The sequence below is a fragment of the Nerophis lumbriciformis genome, linkage group LG30, assembly GCF_033978685.3.
Source record: "Nerophis lumbriciformis linkage group LG30, RoL_Nlum_v2.1, whole genome shotgun sequence".
Taxonomy (NCBI): Eukaryota; Metazoa; Chordata; class Actinopteri; order Syngnathiformes; family Syngnathidae; genus Nerophis; species Nerophis lumbriciformis.
In genome coordinates this window covers 415001-433206 of record NC_084577.2, presented here as the reverse complement: position 1 = coordinate 433206, position 18206 = coordinate 415001, and the positions used below count along the sequence as shown (strand labels likewise).

The following is an 18206-nucleotide window of genomic DNA, read 5'->3' as shown; positions in this document are numbered from 1 at the left end:
AACCAAATTGAAGAAGAAACTGAAGCTATTGAGCCATATCGGTTTGAACCGTATGCAAGCGAAACCGACAAACGACACGACAGCCAGCGACACGGGAGAAAGCGAGGACGAATTTGGCGATCGCCTTCTAACCAACGATTGGTATGTGTTTGTTTGGCATTAAAGGAAACTAACAACTATAAACTAGGTTTACAGCATATGAAATACATTTGGCAACAACATGCACTTTGAGAGTGCAGACAGCCCAATTTTCATCAATTAATATATTCTGTAGACATACCCTCATCCGCGCTCTTTTCCTGAAAGCTGATCTGTCCAGTTTTGGAGTTGATGTCAGCAGGCCAGGGAAGCTACGGTCGATAGGGGGTTTAGCTCGCTCGTCTGCGGGAACAAACTGCCGCCATTGCTTGCCGTGCTACCGAGGGCCTTTGTCCCTGAATTGCTCACACACTCCGGCAGATTCAATGGGGGTCTGGCGGCAGATTTCTTTGACTTTATGGTTGGAAATGCATCTGCTTTGAGTGTCGCAGGATATCCACACATTCTTGCCATCTCTGTCGTAGCATAGCTTTCGTCGGTAAAGTGTGCGGAACAAACATCCAATTTCTTGCCACTTTTGCATCTTTGGGCCACTGATGCAACTTGAATCCGTCCCTGTTCGTATTGTTACACCCTCCGACAACACACCGACGAGGCATGATGTCAAAACAGTCGAAAAAACGGAAAATAACAGCTGATTTGACTCGGTGTTTGAGAAAATGGCGGATTGCTTCCCGATGTGACGCCACGTTGTGACGTCATCGCTCCGAGAGCGAATAATAGAAAGACGTTTAATTCGCCAAAATTCACCCATTTAGAGTTCGGAAATCGGTTAAAAAAATATATGGTCTTTTTTTTGCAACATCAAGGTATATATTGACGCTTACATAGGTCTGGTGATAATGTTCCCCTTTAAAGTACCAGTAGAGTGGAAAAACCAGTTGCCTTTATATTGAAGCTATTATCATATATATCATCATCATAAGGCGGTCACTCGAAGCGAGTATGACGATCGTCCTGGCAGGGGGGTATCCCTTTATGGAGGATGCCTGTGCGTGACTTTTTTTAACGTGGGGCGACTGGTGCACAGACAGTCACCACACGATCCTTGACGGATCCGGGTCAGGGTCCATTGGCATGGAGTCCAAGACGACTGGGGACCCTTTTCTGCTGCAGCCTTCATCCTTCATCCCAGCCATTGTGACGCTCCATAGGGTTAGCAATCATCCTCCGCCTGTTGCACCGTTGAGGTCTTGGGTTGTTATTTCCCCTTAACTGGGCCCACATGGATGCCTTCTTCCACCATCACAGCCGTTGTGGTGGTTCTTACATCTACTGTCTTCCGCCTGCTCCACCTTTGAGGTCTTCACCGTATCCCTGGCTCGGGGGCAGTCAGGTACTAGGTCTTTGCCAAGGGCCACCTGGGGTAACAGTAGTAAAGGGGTTAACCTCCTAGTGCCCCAAGACCCCATAGAGGAGCCTCAACTGCCGGATGCACTTTAACGTCATGCCCAGGACATATCATATATATATGGGTTATACTTGTATAGCACTTTTCTACAAACCCCGTTTCCATATGAGTTGGGAAATTGTGTTAGATGTAAATATAAACGGAATACAATGATTTGCAAATCATTTTCAACCCATATTCAGTTGAATATGCTACAAAGACAACATATTTGATGTTCAAACAGATAAACTTTTTTTTTTTTTTGCAAATAATCATTAACTTTAGAATTTGATGCCAGCAACACGTGACAAAGAAGTTGGGAAAGGTGGCAATAAATACTGATAAGGTTGAGGAATGCTCATCAAACACTTATTTGGAACATCCCACAGGTGAACAGGCAAATTGGGAACAGGTGGGTGCCATGATTGGGTATTAAAGTAGATTCCATGAAATGCTCAGTCATTCACAAACAAGGATGGGGCGAGGGTCACCACTTTGTCAACAAATGCGTGAGCAAATTGTTTAAGAACAACCTTTCTCAACCAGCTATTGCAAGGAATTTAGGGATTTCACCATCTACGCTCCGTAATATCATCAAAGGGTTCAGAGAATCTGGAGAAATCACAGCTAAGCCCATGACCTTCGATCCCTCAGGCTGTACTGCATCAACAAGCGACATCAGTGTGTAAAGGATATCACCACATGGACTCAGGAACACTTCAGAAACCCACTGTCAGTAACTACAGTTGGTCGCTACATCTGTAATTGCAAGTTAAAACTCTCCTATGCAAGGCGAAAACCGTTTATCAACAACACACAGAAACGCCGTCGGCTTCGCTGGGCCTGAGCTCATCTAAGTGGAAAAGTGTTCTGTGGTATGACGAGTCCACATTTCAAATTGTTTTTGGAAACTGTGGACGCCGTGTCCTCCGGACCAAAGAGGAAAAGAACCATCCGGATTGTTATAGACGCAAAGTTGAAAAGCCAGCATCTGTGATGGTATGGGAGTGTATTAGTGCCAAAGACATGGGTAACTTACACATCTGTGAAGGCGCCATTAATGCTGAAAGGTACATACAGGTTTTGGAGCAACATATGTTGCCATCCAAGCAACGTTACCATGGACGCCCCTGCTTATTTCAGCAAGACAATGCCAAGCCACGTGTTACATCAACGTGGCTTCATAGTAAAAGAGTGCGGGTACTAGACTGGCCTGCCTGTAGTCTAGACCTGTCTCCCATTGAAAATGTGTGGCGCATTATGAAGCCTAAAATACCACAAGGGAGACCCCCGGACTGTTGAACAACTTAAGCTGTACATCAAGCAAGAATGGGAAATAATTCCACCTGAGAAGCTTCAAAAATGTGTCTCCTCAGTTCCCAAACGTTTACTGAGTGTTGTTAAAAGGAAAGGCCATGTAACACAGTGGTGAACATGCCCTTTCCCAACTACTTTGGCACGTGTTGCAGCTATGAAATTCTAAGTTAATTATTATTTGAAAAAAAAAAAAAAAAAAAAGGTTTATGAGTTTGAACATCAAATATGTTGTCTTTGTAGCATATTCAACTGAATATGGCTTGAAAAGGATTTGCAAATCATTGTATTCCGTTTATATTTACATCTAACACAATTCCCCAACTCATATGGAATCGGGGTTTGTACTTTCAAGGCACTCAAAGCGCTTTGACACTATTTCCACATTCACCCATTCACACACACATTCACACACTGATGGCGGGAGCTGCCATGCAAGGCCCTAACCACGACCCATCAGGAGCAAGGGTGAAGTGTCTTGCTCAATGACACAACGGACGTGGCGAGGTTGGTAGAAGGTGGGGATCGAACCAGGAACCCTCAGGTTGCTGGCACATCCACTCTCCCAACCGCGCCACGTCCGCACATAAATGTCATAAATCACATATATCTGATTTATGACACAAAAAGACTTCCAAAGTTTGCGAATAAATAGATATGATCAAAATAGTATCACTCTCACGGAGGTTCCCGAGGCATTTTGAGAGAGAATAAGGAAGCCAGACACGTGATCGCGTGACATAGCGGTTGGAACCGCAGATCCCTTCCCCACCAACAATGCTAATCGTGCAGACTTTGTGAGAGCCAACAACGATTACTTTGAGCAAAATTATGATCCAGAACCTTATATTTTTGACCCTGAATATAAGGAGGATGAGCTGCAAGTTTTAGAAGCTCTGCTAAACAAATCCAGATTTAGTGAAACACCATAGCATCATGTAGCAGTATTAAGTGTTAAACAAGAAATTAAAAACTACAAACAATAACACGATAGCTTACTGTACAATGTCTTCTCTTCCTTCAATGATGATGTTATTATTGTTGTTTTTATCCAATTTGATTTTATTGTTTTGATTTTGTACGGTGTCCTTGAGTGCCCAGAAAGGCGCCTTATAAATAATATGTATTATTATTATTATTATTATTATTATTAATGACGACTGATAGGATGTCCATATCTCCCCGTTTAGATGAATAATTAATGATGATGAACACAAAGGGTTAACAAGGAAGTCTCCCTGCAGACACTGTCTTTGGATGTGTGTGTTTGTCCCTATCGCCGGGTATGAATGGAATGTCACAGATGAACAGCTTCGAGATTCAAGGCTAAATCCTCCTGATATCCAGATGAGTGGCATGATACATAATCTAGAATAACTTTGACGAGCCGAGACGCGATGGTGCGAGAGCAGCAGGACATTGCTGCCGGCTCACAGTAAAGGCAGCAGAGTGCTACTTAGCTGTCTGTATCATTGTGCCGCTAAGAAATAGTTTGTTTGCATCGAGGCTTAATATAACAACATTGCTAATATTTGGTAAATATTCAGGTCACAATATGTACTGTATAAAGAGTATTGTGGGCAGGTTTTGGATGGTTGTTTAGAGGGTTTTGTGGGTAAAAAAGAGAGCCCCTGTTGTATACATTGTTAGCTGACCTTTTATGTATTTATATACGACTTAGAATCATACTTGCCAACCTTAAGACCTCGGAATTCGGGAGATGGGGGGGTGTATATATTTTCAACATACGCATAGCATAGATCCAACGAATCGATGACTAAATTAATCGCCAACTATTTTTATAATCGATTTTAATCGATTAGTTCTTGCAGCCCTAATATCAATGTGATATAAATACATATGCATATATCAATAAATATACAAATACAAATACAAATGTGACATACAAATAAATCAATATTTTTTATAAATAAACGTATATTTGTAAATATAATTTTGAGATTTGAATATATATATGCTTGATTTTGTATTTGTATTGAATTTGCATAAGTGGATCGCTTTTTTGCTTTTGTGTCGATGAGACATTCCTCCCACAAACCAGATACACAAATAAATGTGACCTACACACTCCCCTGAACAACCAGCAGAGGGCACTGCAGCCAGAGCACACATTGCACTGATAAGAGATCAGTATCTACATCGGGACAAGGTAATAAATAAATGATAAATGGGTTATACTTGTATAGCGCTTTTCTACCTTCAAGGTACTCAAAGCGCTTTGACAGTATTTCCACATTCACCCATTCACACACACATTCACACACTGATGGCGGGAGCTGCCATGCAAGGCGCTAACCAGCACCCATCAGGAGCAAGGGTGAAGTGTCTTGCCCAAGGACACAACGGATTTGACCAGGTCATTAAACGGCATTGATACAATAAAATAAGCAGCTAGCACGGTCTTTCAGATTAACTGGATAAATTAGCCTTACCTAATACAACGCTAACGTTAGCTAGCTCAGGCCCGTTGTGCGTTCTTTCTGTAAAGGCGTGGATTGTTTTTGTGCAGAGAACATATAATGCATATAATGCTCTGTGATCCAGACCGCTCTGGCTGCAGTGCCCTCTGCTGGTTGTTCAGGGGAGTGTGTAGGTCACAGTTATTTGTGCATCTGGTTTGTGGGAGGAATGTCTCATCGACACAAAAGCAAAAAAGCGATCCACATATCCAAATTGAAGACAAATACAAAATCAAGCATCCGGTCTCCCCTAGAGGGGAGGGTGTCACCCACATCTCCGGTCCTCTCAAAGGTTTCTCATAGTCATTCACATTGACATCCCACTGGGTTGTGAGTTTTTCCTTGCCCTTATGTGGGATCTGAACCGAGGATGTCGTTGTGGCTTGTGCAGCCCTTTGAGACACTTGTGATTTAGGGCTATATAAATAAACATTGATTGATTGATTGATTGATTGAAGCATATTTAAATTCAAATCTCGAACATATGTTTACAAATACACGTTTATTTATACAAATTCTTGATTTATTTGTATGTCACATTTTTATATTTATACATTTTATTTGTATATATTTTCAAATCTCAAAAATATATTTACAAATACGCCTTTATTTATACAAATTATTTATTTGTGTATCACATTCGTATTTGAATATTTACTAATGTATGCATATGTATTAATATCATATTGATATATATAAGTTGATGTGAGACAATTCTACATCCATATAAGTGAGGTGTGTGCGTAATCCAAATAGATGAAGTGAGACTATGTGTGGCAAGTATATGTGAGCGGTTCCGAGCGGGTGTTGAAAGTGTGTGTTGATATCGAGGCGGAAGTCCAAAGAGGGAAAAGCAGGCTCGGAAGTCCAAAGACTGGCGGGAGGTCAAGGGCTGGAGCGAGGCGTCATGGTCAGTAGGCAGGCGTGAGGTCGATATCCAGAGAGGCAAGAGGAAGTCCAGAGGGGATGCAGGAAGACGAGACACACAGTTCGACGACGGGAAGCTGGATACCGAGACAACACGGGACACAACGAACACAACGGGGAGGGAACACCGATTGAGAATATGGACATGCGAGAAAGCTGTAGACGTAATGGGCTTGCTGTACGTGTACGAGTAGCCACGTTTTGGCACTGGATCTCAAGACGCGCTGGCTTATGAAGGCAGGTCGCTTATCAGGGGCAGGTGTGTTGATTGCTGAATCATTACAGCCGTACGACCGCGGCCGAGGGGGAGCGCCCGTGGCCTGCGGTGCGCTCCAAAATAAAATCCTTCACCCAACCCATCAATACCCGACAATATGATTTAAAAAAAAAACATAAACAACTAAAATGGAACAATAGACAGATTAGTAGAGACTTAGTGTAAATGTTGCACTTTTTCTGGCACAAAAGTAACATTTTTGGTGTGATGAGAAGCAGGCCTGTCATGACTTTCCATGATGTGAAGTATGTGCCTTGTAGATTATCACTGAGTTGGAGAGAGGCAAGAATATAACTGGCCTATTGAGTTATGGATTGAGGACACTGCGGTAAATTACTGTGTGGGAGACGGGAACATGAAAATGCGATGGAGGGACTTAAGAAGATAGAAACTGAGTATTAATGATACCATGGAAACAAAAAAGGGAGACTTCACTTAAATTTGGTATTTACAACTATTTTCAAGTTAATCGCATCTGATGTCACAGATGAGTAGGAATGTATACAGACTACCGGTATTTGTTGGTACCGGTTCCTAATAAGGTCGGTCCAGGAGGACCCTTAAGATTCTGGACTAATGATACGGCTATCGGTATTCTTTTTATCCAGCTGACCGTCGTAATTATGACACGCTGTCAAATTCACTTCAGGTGCCACTGCTATCCATAAAAAAGGCACCTGTAGGATCTGATAATAAACTTGGAAAAACCACAAATAAAGAAGCAACACCACACAAAAGTTTGTAACCCAACAATATTTCCCTCAAAGTCACAAACACTAATTAGGGATCACCAAAATTGTCACCAAAATGATCACGGCTATCATTATTATTATGGTATTGTTTAAATGTGCTCAAAAAGTACCCACATACACTTATGACCAAGTTTTTTATTAAAAAAAAGAAATAGATACAATGTATAAATAGCCACACAATATACTGTACTTTCTTGGTAGAAGAAATATGTTATAAAATTATATTGTGTCTACTTAATAGCCATATTTTTATTTGACTGTTTAAATGTTTTTTTTCTTCTGTTTTAGTTAGTTAGTTTTTTTTAACGATAAAGAAAAAACACATGTATTGGGTGCGTAAAGTCCGGTTTATGTGACGCTTATTGATTGTATTGATTTATATGACATATTTAATATATATTTGAAAGGGTCTGTGCTCTGCACATGAATGCCATACATTCATATTTTTTCCAGCTGAGTGTAATTGTAATGAATAGAAACACAGTGATGGATCTGTGTGGTCTTTACAAGTTGATTACATAACAACTGCATTGCACCTTGCGCTGCAAACATAGTTAACTTGTTCAAGACTTAAAAAGCAGGTGTTGATAAAAGATTTCCCTGCTTTTGCATGATGTTGGTGATGTACAGCTTCTTGTCTTAACAAACCATTTCACATATTTAATTACACAAATTAAATATAGTAGCGATAACATTATGGATAAATACCAATATCAGTATTGATACAATCCCAACGATTTACATCCCTACAGATGAGACAATCAGCTCCAAGTATACTCCCCTGTTTTCCACTTTTTCCATACTTTAAATCACTGTAAAACTGAACATAAGCAAAGAGATAAGCAAATAATGTATCTTTGACATGTGTATATATATATATATATATATATATATATATATATACAATACCCAGCAAACATATTGCTGGGTATTGTGGCCAAACAGCTCAATTTTTGTTACATCTGACCACAGAACTTTCCTCCAGAAAGTTTTATCTTTGTCCATGTGATGTCAGATGAAACAAAAATTGAGCTGTTCGCTAGCTTGATGCTAATTTACATTGAAAATCTTATATTCTCGCTAGCGATTAGCATTTACAATTTTATTTGACCACTTTTCATATATTTCACTTAAGTAAACGACTACGAACATCTTTGAAAATCACTAGTTTACAGTTGAAAAAATAGTTATTTTGAGGGATTTTACTTACGTCGTTTTTCTACAGGATAATCTAATTTAGTAAGCACTGGCAAGACAAATTAAGAGTACTTCCTGTTATCCTTATTAGCTCTCGCACACTTTAAATCCACCACCACTGTGTATTACTGACTAATCAATGTTTATTTTATTTATATAGCCCTAAATCGATCAGGTTTATTTATACTACTCGTAGAAGTGACTGATAGCAAACAACTGTTATCTCTCTAGACTCCAGTGTGAAATATACGTTATCAAATAAACATGTCCCTTTTTTTTCCTGCAGTACCTGGGCTTGGTGGAGGTGGAGGAGTCCAGAGGCATGCATGTGTGCGAGGAGGCAGTGAAGAAGCTGAAAGTTGTGAGTATCACAAGCAGATGTGCACACTCACAGGGTAGTACTGCAGCGTTTCCATTACATTTATTTGATCTTTTTTTGACATTTTGCCGCTACCTGTTCCCCCTCGCCCACAAACATATTATAAAAGGGACCCTACGTGAATGTAGCTTGTTGTTACAACTCTGTACAGTAGATGGAATCGTTACTCCGCTTTTTAACACACCTCACACCACCTAGTCTGCCAGAGAATAAGAAGACGTAGCAGGACGTATCAGTGTTCAATCAATCAATCAATGTTTACTTATATAGTCCTAAATCACAAGTGTCTCAAAGGGCTGCACAAGCCACAATGACATCCTCGGCTCAGATCCCACATATGGCAAGAAAAAACTCAACCCAATGGGATGACAATGAGAAACCTTGGAGGGGACCGGTGCAATGGACGTCGAGTGGATCTAGCATAATATTGTGAGAGTCCAGTCCATAGTGGATCTAACATAATAGTGTGAGAGTCCAGTCCATAGTGGATCTAACATAATAGTGTGAGAGTCCAGTCCATAGTGGGGCCAGCAGGAGATCATCTTGAGCGGAGACAAGTCAGCAGTGCAGAGATGTCCCCAACTGATGCACAGATGAGTGGTCCACCCTGGGTCCCGACTTTGGACAGCGAGCGCCTCATCTGTGGTCACCGAATCTGTGCCCCCCCCTCTTTACAAAGGAGAAGGGGGCAGAAAAGAAACGGCAGATCAACTGGTCTAAAAGCGGGGTCTATTTAAAGGTTTAGAGCAGTGTTTTTCAACCACTGTGCCGCTGCCGTGAGATACAGTCTGGTGTGCCGTCGGAGATGATCTAATTTCACCTATTTGGATTAAAAATCTTTTTTGCAAACCAGTAATTATAGTCTGCAAATGATGTGTTGTTGTTGAGTGTCTGTGCTGTCTATCTAAACAAAAGGTGAGTGCCCCTAAGAAAAGGCATTAGAGCGTAGGGAAGGCTATGCACTGAACTGGCTACAAAGTAAACAAAAACAGAATGCTGGACGACAGCAAAGACTTACTGTGGAGCAAAGGCAATGCACATCCGAACATGACATGACAATCAACAATGTCCTCACAAAGAGGGATACAAACAACTGTAATATTCTTGATTGCTAAAACAAAGTAGATGCGGGAAATATCGCTTAAAGGAAGACATGAAACTGCTACAGGAAAATACCCCCCCAAAAAGAGAAAAAGCCACCAAAATAGGAGCGCAAGACAAGAACTAAAACACTACGCACAGGAAAACAGCAAAAACCTCAAAATAAGTCAGGGTGTGATGTGACAGGTTGTGACAGTACACCTACTTTGAGACAAGAGCTATAGTGATGCATGCTTGGTTATGCTTTAAAGTTATAGCCAACAATTGCGACAACGACTTTTCACTGTCAACTGTTTTTTGTTTTTTAATGATTCCCGCTGGTGGTGTGCCTCCGCATTTTTTCAACGCAAAAAATGTGCCTTGGCTGAAAAAATGTTGAAAAACACTGGGCTAGAGAAAACAAATTAGTTTTAAATGCTTCTACTGTGTTGACAACTTAGGGAGTATTCAGACCTCTATAGCAGTGGTTCTCAAATGGGGGTACGCGTACCCCTGGGGGTACTTGAAGGTATGCCAAGGGGTACGTGAGATTTTTTTAAATGTCTGTCAAAAAGAAGTGTGAAAAGAAATGCAACAATGCAATATTCAGTGTTGACAGATAGATTTTTTTGTGGACATGTTCCATAAATATTGATGTTAAAGATTTCTTTTTTTGTGAAGAAATGCTTAGAATTAAGTTGATGAATCCAGATGGATCTCTATTACAATCCCCAAAGAGGGCACTTTAAGTTGATGATTACTTCTATGTGTAGAAATATTTATTTATAATGGAATCACTTGTTTATTTTTCAACAAGTTTTTAGTTCTTTTTATATCTTTTTTTTCCAAATAGTTCAAGAAAGACCACAACAAATGAGCAATATTTTGCACTGTTATACAATTTAATACATCAGAAACGGATGACATTGTCAGGCTTGTCCCTGACAGTTTGACTGTTTTAGTTTTTTCTCTGTGTTTGTCTTAGTTTCCTGTCAGCGCTTTTATTTTGTCTTCATTTCCTGAGTGCTGCTTCCCCTCAGCTGTGGCTGATTGGCACCTGGCCACACCTGGTGTCAATCAGCCAGCTACTATTTAAACCTGCCTTCTCCTCCAGTCATTGCTGGATCATTGTCGTTCCTACCTGTCGTGTCGTTGTTCTTAATACTTGTCGTTGTAGCTCTGTCTACTTTTGGTTTCACTCTGCTCATGTCCTAGTTCCTTCGTGTCACAGTAAGTGTTTTTGGTTTCTTGTCCACAGTTAGCCTCTGTGCTATTTTAGTTCATAGCCAAGTTTGTTCTCCGCCTTGTGCGCGCCTTTTGTTACCTTTTCGTTTGTTGTTTTGCCTTAGTGTATAATTAAATCATGCCTTCCGCCTTCTCTGCATCTTGGGGTTCGTATCCAACAAACTCTGACAGACATAGTGCTATATTTTACTTCTTTATCTCTTTTTTTCAACCAAAAATGCTTTGTTATGATTAGGGGGTACTTGAATGAAAAAATTGTTCACAGGGGGTACATCACTGAAAAAAGGTTGAGAACCACTGCTCTAGAGGTTGGTTTCACCACTCTAGCTTTAATTGGTCCTGTTCGAGATTATAAAATGAAAGCACGTATTGCTCTTCACAACAAGCAGCTGTTTCGAAACATACTTGTTTTGCTTTTCTACTTTTTTTGCTCACTTGTCTCTTATAAGAGTCCATAAAAAGGATATGTCATTATGCAAATTAGATGATGACGTTCAGACCACCTTTAGACTATGGATGTGCCCACGGATCCGTATTGGACGATTTTTGTGAAAAAGTATTTGATGGCAATTGCCAATTAATGCCTTTTAATGTCGATCACAAACGCAGATCCCTCTGGCTGACACTGTATTTATTTTCAGTCCCCTGGCCCACATTAAAGCTAGCAGCTAATTATGTGTTTCCATACACTGTGTGGAGCCGCTCCCCAAACCTAATAATAATCACCTATGGACTGGACTCTCACAATATTATGTCAGACCCACTCGACATCCATTGCATTTGGTCTCCCCTAGGGGGGGGGGGGGGGGGGTTACCCACATATGCGGTCCTCTCCAAGGTTTCTCATAGTCATTCACATCGACGTCCCACTGGGGTGAGTTTTTCCTTGCCCTTATGTGGGCTCTGTACCGAGGATGTCGTTGTGGCTTGTGCAGCCCTTTGAGACACTTGTGATTTAGGGCTATATAAATAAACATTGATTGATTGACCTCCATTGCGGCAAATTAACAGATTTTCTTAGTACCTTAAGTATCATTGAGAACCGTTATCATTGGGGCACAAAGCTAAACATGTTACACACCAAGAGCAAACTAGCCGCTAAGCTAGCTAGAAACAACAGAATAAATAAATGCCTCGTAAACTTTAAGAAGTGGAGATGGAACCACGATGCAGCAGAAAGTAAGCAGTTATTGATAAGTTGATTAATAAGAGTTACAGAGAGGATAATACAACTGTTGGTGTGTCAGCAATGTCACAGTACTAAGTGTAGTGTCAGTATATAATCGATATTAAAGTGATGATATCAATATTTTTATTCTCTCAAAATATTTTTTTTGCTGTTTTTGTTCATGTTTACAAACTCAGGGAATATTTTGAGGGCAAAAACCAAAGGATATAGATGAGTGGTAGATTGTAGTTTTTGCTTTTGCTTAGTTATTATGTACTATTGACTTTGTTTCGCTAAACAATCGTAAGTAAAAATAGAAGAGATGAAGGAACTAGTTTAAATTGTGTGTTGATATTGTTAAACTGTAAATAGCGCTCACCATAAATACACAGAAAAATGATTTACAGTTAACATGTGATCGGTATCGGCCGATCTCGCGCATGGATAGGAATGAGTACCAAATCCAGTATTTTTTTGACACAGACTGAATCCCGCCGGTCCTACCCGACATCGATTCACGTAGATTCCAACGGTGCCACCTTACGGTAGCGTGTGACGTCACGACTGGTTGTGACGTCACACAGCCAGATTACCACTAGGTCAGTGGTTCTTAACCTTGTTGGAGGTACCGAACCCCACCAGTTTCATATGCGCATTCACCGAACCCGAACCGCAATCATAAAATGATGTTATATCAAAGAAATACTAATAAAGATATATTTTGCAAACAGATTGTTACAGGAATGTACACATAATCCCATGTTTACATCTCATTGTGTAACATGTGAATGTTTTAGTGGGAACTAAATGCGATATCTGAAAGGGGTACACATTATTTCCAAAGCAGGACCCCCCACCCAGACATATAATACTAGTACACAGCTCATGAAAAACAATATGTTATAGTCATTGTAAGTGGGCCAAAACACTTATATTGAAAATAATCTCATGGAAATGACTGCTGTCATTTGATTATAATAATAAAACATTGAACTTATTTAGTCAGGTCTGAGACAGGTGTGACGCAGGTGTGACCTCAGTGCATGTGCACGTCTGACGTCGCTCACATGTGCTCCACCGAATGCTCAAGGAGTTTTTGCGTTTGCTCACACATATGGAAAATTTAGAGGGAACATTGTTTGGGGGTATCCATAATACGCCGACAGGGAGAAGATCTTATTTACACGATGAGTCGGGTGTGTCCTGACCTCCGCGGCGGAGGCTCTGCCGAACCCCTGAGGCCGACTCATCGAACCCAGGTTAAGAACCACTGCATTAGGTCGTGTTGCAATTTCTAAGAAAACTAAGAAATTCACTCAAAAAAGGTTCCAACTTAAATAAAGTAGCATTAGCGATTTTGCATGGCGATTTCAACTCCTCCAAATGTGTTAACGATAGCTACAACTAAGATGTATGTTACAATCAAACAGCTGCTGTGTAATAAGTACAATACTTACAGTATTAACACTTTCTGGGGTGCAACCAACACACCATAAACTATACACTACTGCTATCTAATGTACTGGACTTGCAGCTGTAATTGAGACACAGAAGTGTGATAATAAAACCAATATATAACAATTGGACAGCAGTTCTAATAATCAGCTCATTTTAAATCTTACAATAAAACATTTATTTTATCATCAAAAACAATATTTGTCATACAACACACAGAAAAGTACTGAAAATTGGTACCGTTGAGTGATGGTATCGAATCCCAAGTACCGGGAATTGGTACCGTATTGGTTCAAATTTGAACGGTACCAATCCCTACTCATGGATAAACGGTATCGCTGTTGTTGTTCTTTGTATCAGCTCACAGTCGTACCTAATGTTGTGGCCGGTGATTCTGTGCTGCAATGCAGGGATTTACAGCAGGTTGTACTGCAACGTATAAATCCACACTCACACATGCCATACTCGGTAATTACCTTCTTTCGGACAGTTTCACCCTGCAATTCCCAACAGAGCAGAAAATAAGATCAGGGAGTTTTCTGTGGTGTTGAAGGGAAATAAAGTATACTCCGATATTGTCTGGAGATATGGAGTGTGTTGTTGTTTCTGCTGACAAGCAAGATCCATCACTGTGTGGAATGTACATTCTTACCTATTTTGTCTCTCTGTCAACCATTTTATGTAATTGACCGCTTGTCCCTTATTGAAAATCCCTGCACCACCTCCTCATTTAGCTCCTCTCTTCCATTTCTGCTTCCGTTCTCTCAATGGGATTATGCAATAACTAGGGCTCTGTACTGGTGCACACTGCTACGAAGACTACTATTTTTGTTTCCCTGACTCATTTCTAGAAGACCAGAGTTTACTCTTTTTAAACCAGGTGACTTACATCCTAGTAATACCTTGTTGATTACATCATCACAAGAATGAGCGCACTAATCAAGTTTACAGTGGTACCTCGGTTTGTGTTAGTAATCCATTCCGAAAGGTCAGATGAAGACTGCATCGTATTCTTGAACTCAATAGTGTTTCTCACCTTATTTTTCACGGTGCTAGCACTTGGAACTTTCTTTGGCCCCATGGGGGCTTATTTTGCAAATAAAGGCACAACGATTCAACGGAATCTGGTATTCAAAATACTCAGAGAATCTGTCCCAAAGTACCTGTCGAACTATTTCACTATTGATGCTACACAGATACTACACCAGAGGGTGTTCCTCAGACCTTGTCCCCCCCAAATTCAAGACTCTAATGGGAAAAAAATGCATTCTACTATTTTGCCACCACATAGTGGAATGCACTACCAACAGACCTTAAAATTCGAACTTCCCTACTAAATTTTAAAACTGCCATAAAATCATGGCTCAGCTCAATCTCTACTTGATCTGAACCAAAATTGATCCCCAGCAACTCTTCGAAGCATCTAAACAGGTTGATATGTGGTTATAGTGTATGCATATTTTCTCATTCTGTTTTGCACACTCTTGGAGTCAACATGTGCATAGTCATGTACATAGTGTCATGTACATAGTGTATACACCCCCTCCAGTTTTTGTATATATTGTTTTTAAATCACCTGACATGTATACCGTGTATATGTACATAATTTATCAATTTTTTTATATACATGTTACAGGTTATATATCTTTTATTATTGTATGTATCAAATGTGATGAAAATGTAATGGACCACAATGGAAACAAGCCTTTTGGCTTTTTGTGCCATCCATTTGCCTTTTTAAAGCATTACATGGATTCAATTATTTAAGATGTCAATACACTTCTCAATCAATCAATCAATGTTTTTCCGTACGATAACCGAGAAGGCAAATCTTTGGCAAAAAAGTCGAGAGTACGAAGACCGGGATTGTTTTGTACTCGAGTCTCCTGTGATGCTGTGGATGATTGACTCTTCTGTCATTTTGTTTTGTCGCAACAGAGCGGGAAAAAGACAGTGAAGGCGGTTTTGTGGGTTTCCGCAGATGGACTCCGAGTGGTCGATGATAAAACAAAGGTAAGAAAATATTTTGTCATATTCATACCCCAATAATTGTGATGTATTTGGTACGAATTGATGTATCTACACCAGGAACAACATCTGAGGGAAGGTACAAAATTACCTGTCGTTATTCATACAACATTTTTCTTACATTTTTGTTAAATTTAGCAAATTAAAGGGGAACATTATCACCAGACCTATGTAAGCGTCAATATATACCTTGATGTTGCAGAAAAAAGACCATATATTTTTTTAACCGAGTTCCGAACTTTAAGTGAATTTTAGGGAATTAAACGCCTTTCTAATATTCGCTCTCGGAGCGATGACGTCACATCGGGAAGCAATCCGCCATTTTCTCAAACACCGAGTCATATCAGCTCTGTTATTTTCCATTTTTTCGACTGTTTTCCGTACCTTGGAGACATCATGCCTCGTCGGTGTGTTGTCGGAGGGTGTAACAACATGAACAGGGACGGATTCAAGTTGCACCAGTGGCCCAAAGATGCGAACGTGGCAAGAAATTGGACGTTTGTTCCGCACACTTTACCCACGAAGGCTATGCTACGACAGAGATGGCAAGAATGTGTGGATATTCTGCGACACTCAAAGCAGATGCATTTCCAATGATAAAGTCAAAGAAATCTGCCACCAGACCCCCATTGAATCTGCCGGAGTGTGTGAGCAATTCAGGGACAAAGGGCCTCGGTAGCACGGCAAGCAATGGCGGCAGTTTGTTCCCGCAGACGAGCGAGCTAAACCCCCTATCGACCCTAGCTTCCCTGGCCTGCTGACATCGACTCCAAAACTGGACAGATCAGCTTTCAGGAAAGGAGCGCGGATGAGGGTATGTCTACAGAATATATTAATTGATGAAAATTGGGCTGTCTGCACTCTCAAAGTGCATGTTGTTGCCAAATGTATTTCATATGCTGTAAACCTAGTTCATAGTTGTTAGGTTCCTTTAATGCCAAACAAACACATACCAATCGTTGGTTAGAAGGCGATCGCCCAATTCGTCCTCGCTTTCTCCCGTGTCGCTGGCTGTCGTGTCGGTTTCGCTTGCATACGGTTCAAACCGATATGGCTCAATAGCTTCAGTTTCTTCTTCAATTTGGTTTTCGCTACCTGCCTCCACACTACAACCATCCGTTTCAATACATGCGTAATCTGTTGAATCGCTTAAGCCGCTGAAATCCGAGTCTGAATCCGAGCTAATGTCGCTATAGCTTGCTGTTCTTTCCGCCATGTTTGTTTGTGTTGGCTTCACTATGTGACGTCACAGGAAAATGGACGGGTGTTTATAACAATGGTTAAAATCAGGCACTTTGAAGCTTTTTTTAGGGATATTGCGTGATGGGTAAAATTTTGAAAAAAACTTCGAAAAATATAATAAGCCACTGGGAACTGATTTTTAATGGTTTTAACCATTCTGAAATTGTGATAATGTTCCCCTTTAAGCGGAATTTAATTTGGGGCCACCCAGTTACAGAATTTTGGCAAACGATTTTTGTACTTTTTTAATTAAACTTGAATTTAATTTGATGCATGTTTTGTACAAAAACAAAATACATTGGTGCAAAAAAATCATTAAAACTCGACTCGGACCGGGGTTCCAACCCTGTACTGCCGCCTTTTAAAGCAAGCACTGATGCTGTGCACCTCGGTGTCCAATTGGACTATGTGGGGAGATGTGCTATTATAGTCTTAGCACTGGCGGAGAAGTATGCGGCTAGGAATACGTTTGAGGTAAAATTTCATATGAAGCTCCCTGTCATTCGACAGAGATATATGTCACATGCGCTTCTTCGTGCAAAACTGGAGGGGTGGGCCTGGCCTTGGCCCAGTAAAGGTTAGAAAAAAATACAGAATCGTCCATCACTACAGTAGCCATACTTGCCAACCCTCCCGGATTTTCCGGGAGACTCCCGAAATTCAGCGCCTCTCCCGAAAACCTCCCGGGACACATTTTCTCCCGAAAATCTCCCGAAATTCAGGCGGACCTGAGTCCGCTTTCCCACAATATAAACAGCGTACCTGCCCAATCACGTTATAACTGTAGAATGATGGAGGGCAAGTTCTTGGTTTCTTATGTGGGTTTATTGTTAGGCAGTTTCATTAACGTCCTCCCAGCGCGGCAACAACACACAACAACAGCAGTCACGTTTTCGTCTACCGTAAAGCAGTTCGTCTGCCGTAAACAGCAATGTTGTGACACTCTTAAACAGGACAATACTGCCATCTAGTGCATTTGATGAAAGCACTTTTGTGCGTGCCACACAGCAATGCATCATCAGAGAGGGTGTTCAGCATGGTTTGAAAAATAGTGACAGAGAATAGAACAAGGATGGACAATTCAACCCTTAACTCAACAATGAGTAGATGAGTGTTATGTGTGTGTATATGTGTAAATACATGAACACTGAAATTCAAGTATTTATTTTATAT

At 40.6% G+C, this 18206-nt stretch overlaps 1 protein-coding gene across 2 annotated transcripts in view; it reads left to right on the top strand.

Annotated features, from left to right (window-relative positions):
* Positions 1 to 18206, top strand: part of numbl (NUMB like endocytic adaptor protein) — a 189002-nt gene that overhangs the window by 143032 nt on the left and 27764 nt on the right. For both annotated transcript variants that reach the window (XM_061925340.2, XM_061925339.2), the window contains exons 3-4: positions 8723 to 8797; positions 15702 to 15776. In XM_061925340.2, the coding sequence (XP_061781324.1) occupies positions 8723 to 8797; positions 15702 to 15776 (150 nt within the window). The remainder of the gene's footprint in view (positions 1 to 8722; positions 8798 to 15701; positions 15777 to 18206) is intronic.